Raw genomic sequence first — 8,763 nt, forward strand, 5'->3', positions numbered from 1 at the left:
CAGACATGGCTTAATCGACTTCTCTATTCATTCTGAGCATTTTTGTATACATTTGTCTATATCTATCTCCATTCGTTTTGGCTGTTACAAACAACCGTTATGTGAACAAAATTAATATACCCTTGTGCACAAGTGCGCTCGGGTATAAAAATAACCAAGGGGTTTTTGAGTCACGGTATTTGTCTATAATAACTCCAGTTATATTTTTTCACATGATGAAGTTTCGTTGTTGCCTTTAGTTTCATCACTTTCGGTTTTGGTTGAAGGAAAACGAGAAGATGCCATTAATGTGATCTCAAATACCATATCATTAGTTAAATGAAATGTATTTGGTAAATTTTTTTCAATTTGCATAATATAAAATAAAATTATAGTTTAAAAAACTAAAACCTCCCTATTATAATTGCCATTCGTACTGTCATCAGGTATGTAACTTGGGAATGGAAATCGCTGCATCTTTTAGGGGCATCAATATTACATAGTTACATCCCGAGCTAATAAAAGGAAGGTAATAATAAAAACTTTATTCCAACTGAGTTCTCATACTAGTACGATATGTGAATACGAAATTGAGGAAAGGACGTAGGGGTGCTTTCGTCACTCACGTGCACCACACTGCAATGTACTACAATACATATGTACATATGTATGTACGTAGCTAAAGGATACAAGTGCATGTTGGCACTGGTCGCGTGGGATAGATAAGCGAATAACTACAACAACGCATACAATAACGTAAAAATATTTCCATGGAAACTTTGCGACAAGTGGCGAACAAAACAATTATACCAAATAAATACTTACAAACATATGCTCATATGTACATAATTCGGTATACGAATAAGAATGTTTAATGTTTGGGCTTTAGTGGTTTACTTAGCAGCTTAAATGCAGGTTTAAAGATGATCATTATGCATTGAATTCATGCAGTCAATTTCACTATAACAATTCGAGTAACAACTATTTCGAAAATGTTGTTTAAATCCATATACATACATACATAATTCAATTGTGATTAAAAAAATAAATAAAATGAAGGCAATAACACGTAAAAACTACGTGTTAAAGTAGGCATCAATATGAAGTCATAAAGAATACATACATACGTATGAATGCAAATATCTACTATGATGACGCGTAAGTTTTAAATATAGTATCTCTATATAAAGGTGAGACAGTGCTAAATAAGCAGGGATGGAACTCCAAAATTTTAAAATGTGCCTAATGGACTGCAAAAATAGTGCCAAATAGGATATGAAAGTGCCACAAAATTGCTTGTGAAATTGCTTTCTTTTAAGGCTTTTTAAGAACTATATATGGGTGTTTCCTTCGGGGGTCTACCGCGACAAACAAAAAATAAAAGTCTATATCTAATGCATTTATGGGCCAAATTGTCTGCTTTTTAAAATATATACTAAAGCATAGTAAAATAGCACAATATTCCGATTACGTAGGTGAAAAACACTGAAATATAGCTACTCGGTCCTGTTTACACATATGCATAAATACCTACATATGTGCGAAATAATAGCAGTGCGACATTTCTACCAGTTTTGACTATTCTTCCTTATACATTGAATAATTTTTATTAATTTTATATAATGACCTTTATTTTAATTTTTAAGTGATTTTAATTTTCACTTTTCGAATCTATGAGTAATATATGATTGTTTGTTATATACTGGCTAAATTTCTATAATTTATGATTGTGCCCAAAGTGCCCTTGTGAATGAAAGTGCCAAAAATGGCACTATTGTGCCTACTTTTCCATCAGTGGTGCTAAGTCCACTTTTAGTGAAATTAATTCCCACCAGGAGGAGAAGCTCGGCCAAACACTAACATATGTGTAAGCGCCAATCTATTATTATTATTAATCCCGACCATGCAAAACATGAGACATAGGCAACAATCGTCAATGGCAACAAATGGGCGACTCACCGATTTGTTGCTGTGGTGACAAATCGGCAACATCATTTCTTCCATGTCAACTTTGGAATAACTAAGTTATCAAAAATTCCCAAACTTATACATTTCGCGTCAACAATATTATCTAAAATCGTCTAATTTTTACCAAGGACACGATTGAAAAAATAGGAAGCCCCATAGGGAAAGAAAGAATTATTTCCGTTTCTATGTAAGTTCCAATTTGGTATACAAAAAATAATTGAAGATTAAAAAGAATGACGTTATTCCAAATATCGCCTGAAGCGATAAGAAAATGACTCATTCAGGTAATAAGAAAACGACTCGCCCAGGCGAGTTGCCTTCGGCGGACATTTTAGAGCGACTGGTAATAGGAAATCGATACGATGGCAATATTATTAGTTTTATTATTGCCGGCAGCAAAAATTGTTCGGTCCCAACGGAAACGGAAATAATTTTTTCTTTCCCTATGGGGCTTCTTATTTTTTCAATTTTGTCCTTGGTAAAAATTAGACGATTTTGGATAATACTATTGACGCGAAATGTATAAGTTTGGGAATTTTTGGTAACTTATTTATTGACATGAAAGAAATGATGTTGCCGATTTGTCACCACAGCAACAGATCGGTGAGTCGCCCATTTGTTGCCATTGACGATTGTTGCTTATGTCTCATGTTTTGCATGGTGGGGTGGGTTAATTTATATAAAAAATGGGTACTTACATACATACATACATTCAATGTCAAAACCCTGCAAACCATTTTTTCAGAGTATACTGCATTGTAAAGAAATTTTAAAGAATTCGTTAAGATCTAATTCGATTTTTTGCCGAATTTTCAAAATCAAAATGAAATAAATTACGCACACTTCCATTCTTTTACGAAATTTCGTAAGAAAATATGTGAAGCAACGAAAATAATGGTGCTATGTGAAGAATATCTTTCAGAATTTTTCCAGAATTTTCTTTATTTTTCGTATAGAAATTTCTTTACGAGTTCGTGTCAACCAGTTCATATAATTTTCTTTGAAAATTCGTGAAAAATCGTTACAGAAATGAGATACTCCGAACGATTTCCTTAAGATTTCGGGAACTTTGGTTTGCAGGGAAGCTGTTCAATGATGATCAAAACTATTGGGAGAAGTCTCGTAAACGGCCTTATTAATCATAGGCTGCTTATTCCAGATTTGAAATTGTATGCAGTGAAAACATCTAATAATACCAAAACCAAGGCCTTCAAAAAAATTGCACTAAATATTTAAGTTTTTTATTTATTTTTTTTTTTATAAGAAAAAAAAAGAAATCCAGTGTACTTATAAAGCATTGTAAACAGGTGAAGCGAATTAAGTTACCAAATTACCAAAGAGAATAAAAGTTACCAATTTTGGTAACATTTTACCAAAGTGGCAACCGTGACAAGGAGTCCAGAAGGCCTGTTTTATTCTAATGTTGCCGACTGGTAAATGTTTTCTTGAAAATAAAAACCCAAATTACTACGTAAAAAAATCCCAATAAGCAAGTGTTGAATAATAAAAGCTCAGTTAGTCTAGACCTAGCTTAACTAAACTTACCGTAAGAAATCATCAATGATTACTCAACACGTCAGCTTAAGCTAGAAGCGAAAATATTTTGATTTTGTATTTTCTGTTTCAGCTGTTTGACAGTTCGCCGCCAATAATACCACATCAAAATTCAATTCACCCGAAAAAAAGAGCGTTCTCATCGCTCTCAATTTTCGTAAGGTCGTAACTTAGGAACCTAAAAGCTTAGTTAGTCAAGACTTAACTTAATTTAGCTTACCGCAAAAAATCATCAATGATTACTCAACACGTCAACTTAAGCTAAGAGTGGAAATATTTTATTTTTGTATTTTCTTTTTCACATTTCCGTATGGCCGTAACTTAAGAACCTAAAACCAACAGATTCTTAAGTTTCTTACGGTAAGTTAAGTTTTAACTAATCGCCAACACAGTTTCTCATATTACAGGTTGGTCAAAATATTATGTTAAGTTAAGTTACGAAAACTTATAGCCTAAATAGTTATGCATACTTAGCGTTGCATGAGAGTTGTCACATAAGAATCTGTTAAATGGGCTTTGCGTGCAAGCCGTTACCCAATGCATAGCACTTAACATGTAGAATTCTGTTGGGTTTTGATTTTTACGTAAAAATGGTATAGCAGTGCAAGTATGCACAACTGGGCTATAAGTCTACACTATCTGAGCTTTAAGAAAAATTCACACGTATAGTAAAATATACAGGAGGTAACGTTGAAGTGAGTACTGAACTACAGTAGCATCTATATATTCTCATTATATTAAACGATCAATTCTTGCATATACATAAATATATATACATATGTACTTATATTCATAGGTTTCACGGAAGCGGCTCTAATGCCACTCGACATTGAAATGACAAAAATTGTATGCCATTTAAAAAAATGCCATGTAGAAATGCACTTAATGACAATTTTTTTAATGTAAAGACACGATTGTTTTATAATGCCCGACTTTGTCATTTGTCAATTTTGCCATTTAATGGCTAGTGGAAATCCAGCATAACGATAACTTTGAGGAAATTTTGTATATAGATAATGTTTTGCATTTTAAGATTATCTAAACAGGTATTAGCTCTGTTCGACGGGTGCATTAAAAAGTGTAAGCAACATCTGACATTTGGCGCAAGAAAATACATGCGTTTAGTGCAAGAGAAGCGCTCATTGCAAGCTTTTTCAGACACCAGAGTACTTTAGTGCGTTAATCGAACAGACCTCTTATCTCCGAAAATACTCGTATAAGGTTGACACCTATTCCGAATTTATTACAAATTAAATAAAATATCATAGTATGGGTAAAAAATTGACGGTAAATCCCCAATTCAAAAATAATTTTTGAATAGCGTTGCCACATATTTATTTACTTTTTCATTTGGAAAATTAAGGTACTATATTACTAAAGATACATACTGAAATAATGCTTTATAAAAATACTTATTATATAACCAAAAGCTTAACACTCTAAGTAACAAAATAAACCCTTAGTTCCAAATCTTACACACTAATAAAAATAAATATTATTATAATAAACAATAACTCTCTATGCTTAAAAGTATCTAGAACAAACATACATACATGTCTTTTATGTTGACTTAAATATTAAACCATAAAATTATCCCGCATCCGGAATCTTCAATCAATTCTATACCATCCATCTCACCACCATCAGTCTATTTCATCTCTCTCGATTTTTCCGCATCATTTTTATGTACCTTGAAGATATGTTTTTTTTTTGTACTCGATCGCTTTTTTTTCTCTTAGTGAACGGAAGTAATTAGTTGTTATGTTGGGAAAATGGTTGCAGATACATAAATACGTACACACAGCTACATACATATGTATCCTTAGCAATCATTTATATGCATATGTAAATATGTATGTATGTATTGATCTCTCCCAAGGGCAGCGCACGTTTGCTTGCCGTAAAATAGGCAATATGCCTTTACTTTAAATGCACCGCGTTTTGCTCAATGCACTGTGTTCAATGAACTGGCATTGTGATTCGTGGCGATAAGGTCTTTGTAGATCGGTGGCGTCTTTGCAAGAACATCTTGACAGATTTGAGAGGCAACTGAAAGTGATAGTAAGCACAATATGGCAGCGGATCCCAATAAGCGAACAAAGCTTCTCTTTTGTCCAACACAGTTGTCGGAGTGGAGCGTTCTTTGGAGCTCCAGCGGAAGCTTGCTGTCAAAGCCGCCAATGAAGATTCCTCATCTAGGTTGGTAAAACTTAGTTGTCTTCGATGTATGCACTTCATAGTTCGGCAGAGTACTTGAGCATGGGAACGATTGTAGCAGATGTATGGTAAAGAGACGCCAACACGTACGCCTAGCGGTATAAATTGCGATGTACCCTGACATTTAATCAGTCGGAAGCTCATATGTCCATTTATGCCACGCTGAAAGCGCACCTTGGCAAAGAACGTCTTGAGCCAAATGTCAATTTGCGCCTCGTCCGACATGATAGTGGGATTATTTGTATTGGGTGGGCCAATTGGCATTAAATTCTTCGTTTCGTGTTCAACTCGGCAGGTAACATTTGATACGACGCGCGAGTCTTTAACCGTTGTGCAGGTGACATAGTGTTCCCCTGGCAAGTCACGTATCACAATCCACTTTTCCTTTTCACTTATCTGGTGATTAAATTTGAAGTCCATTCTGTTGTTCGGCAATAAATACTTGAAACGTTCGATTAAACCTTGAAAACCGGCTGCCATTAGGATATTTCGGAAATTATTGATAAAGTTGTTCTCGTATAATTGTTGAAGATCATCTGGCGAAGTGAGCACAGAGTAGGGCGGCAAGGTAATATTATGAGCTGCACATTTTTTGAAAAATTCAAGGCAATCGTCCAAGACTCTAGTCTCATTGAAACCCGGAATGAAGCTGGCGCAACCGAGCAGCTCTAAATGTTGCTTCACCAGTGCATCGTAGTAGGCTGGACTGGTTGCACAAACTGGTATATAAACGGATGGTTTCTCTTTGCTGACAATCTGACATAAAGCAGATATATAGCTATCCACATTATTAGAACTTGGTCTGGGCACAATATAAAATTTATCCACAGCAGTGGAGAAGCGCGCCAATCCGAATAGACCTTCGAATTCGAATACCACCACGCGTGAGCCGGATGAGTAAAAGTTACGAGCTAAATGCAAAGTTTGAATGGTACTACCACAACTAATGAGCACCGTACGTTTATGGTGTTGCGGTCCATCCGTTGATAAGTCCATCAGGGAATCGACATTTAATAGCCATTTTACTAGTGCTATAGGTATACGGATAAACTTCAAGAACATCCACAATAAAGCCGAAAGCCAGAAGCTTGGTGCGGCTATTGATAACGGTAAGTAAACGATGAACCGAATGATCGTAAATGCTAAATTGATTAGCAGTTGCGGCCAAAACAGAAGTACTTGACGCATAGCAGTGCAAATGGTTGTCGGTGTTTTATGCAACGATTGCGTTTTATGTACCGCAGCTGAATGTTTATATGAATCTGTTGCCACTGAATGCTGATCCTGGGTAGGATCTTCTGGAATTTGATCCAAAGAATTGACGCGACTAAATTTTGATCGTGAATAGCGTCGTTGCCTAGCTTGTTCTTGTTTCTTTAAAATATCGATCGCCATTTTTACCTTCGCAATATTTCCTTTAGCTTAAAGTCGTTTCCTTTCAGTGGAAATCTCCACAGTTCCAATTATTTCAAAATGTTTGATCAACGTTGGTGACATGCAACAAACGATTTTCAGCTCAGCCGAGGTACCGTAAATATGAGCTGCCGACGGAAAACTGAATTTCAGTAGAAACTTAATAAGCTACTAAGTACCGCTTAAATAGCGTGCCATCTTTTTAATCTCAATATTAAAAAATCAAAGAATTATAGACGATGAGTTATTTCAAGCTTCTCTCTTGGTCCCCGATTTATATAACAAACTTTTTAATAAACAAACGCAGTAATATATATGAATACAGTATTCCCCGGATAAGTTTTGTCAAAATGAAGGCAAAATATCTTTAACTTTTTTGAATAGCTTTTGCGACTACAACTGTATCTGCTTAGCCTATAAAGTAAGGTAGCAAGATATGATATTAAGTTAAAATCAAAATAGTAAAACAAAGCTAATGCAACTTTTTAATTTTTTAACATACAGTGGGGAGCAAAAACTTGTACATGGTGAGTTTTGTTAAATGTGATTGCAATGTTTATAAAGTAATTTTTTTTTGTATAAAAATGTGGTTCATGCTTTAACCCAAACAAAACACAAGACAAAAACGCCAAAGCCGTCAGCAAAACAAATATTAAAAACCAACGCTATTCTTCAGCCGCTTAGGCTATGAAACTGCATACCCAAAAAATTTTTAAAAACTCAGATTACTTAAAAAGTTCAATGTTAATGAAAATTTGTTGAATTGTTCGAAACTCTGTACAAATTTATTTATTTATGAAAAAATAACAAAATTTTATCTTTAGAAACCTTGCAAATATTTAAGAAAAATCACCATGCACTCATTTTTACTCCTCACTGTACATACATACACATGAGATTAACCCAAAGTCGAGTTTATGATTTTCCAAATAAAGTTTTTTTCTGAAAAATATACGAGACGTTATTAACTAATACGTCCGAAGAATGTCAAGAGCAATATGTATGTATATTAATGAATTCTTTAGCCACACTATACAGGAGATCTGAAAATCCACCACATACAAACATATATCGACTGCTGAGTGGAAGATCGACCTACCTCGGCAGCCAGTTCGAAAACACCCTATCTCAGAATTCGGTTCAAAAACGCCCTATCTCACTTCAAAATGTGTTGAAAATGTGCTGATATAGGGCGTTATAGAATCGGCAGGTGAGATAAAGAATTTTTGAAACGAATTCTACGAGCGAAGGTGGGCCTCGAGTCAAATCAGCGACCGCTGGGGAAAATCAGAGGTTGCGCTACAGCGAGGTCATTCTGGTTGAAGGTGGACCGGGGACGGTCTAGGGATCTCCTCGGCTCGCGAAGCTGAACTCTCAATTATGGAAGGTGTACTAACTGGCCACTGGCCAAACGGGATTTACGCACTGCCCTCTTTTGTGGCAGCTGCATTGAGGATGACGAGGTGGAATCATATCAACACTTCTTCTAAGACTGCCCAGTTTTTGCCGGACTGTGGCTTGGAAACTTGGTTTCGTACGTTCTGGCTCATCCCGAGGAGCTCTCCGAAACCAGAATCTCACTTTAACGTAGCAGTTACCGTTCGCAGTGGTATACCTAACCTAAAGGTCTAT

General features: G+C 35.4%; 1 protein-coding gene across 1 annotated transcript; it reads right to left on the reverse strand.

Moving 5' to 3' along the window:
• Positions 1-5,201: 5,201 nt before the first annotated feature.
• Positions 5,202-7,354, reverse strand: LOC118737207. Its single transcript, XM_036467566.1, has one exon. It carries the CDS (start codon positions 7,111-7,113, stop codon positions 5,461-5,463), a length of 1,653 nt encoding a protein of 550 aa, XP_036323459.1. The 5' UTR covers positions 7,114-7,354; the 3' UTR covers positions 5,202-5,460.
• Between the last annotated feature and the right edge of the window lie 1,409 nt (positions 7,355-8,763).

The sequence above is a fragment of the Rhagoletis pomonella genome, unplaced genomic scaffold (genome assembly GCF_013731165.1).
Source record: "Rhagoletis pomonella isolate Grant_MI unplaced genomic scaffold, Rhpom_1.0 Rhpom_scaffold_00004, whole genome shotgun sequence".
Lineage (NCBI taxonomy): Eukaryota > Metazoa > Arthropoda > Insecta > Diptera > Tephritidae > Rhagoletis > Rhagoletis pomonella.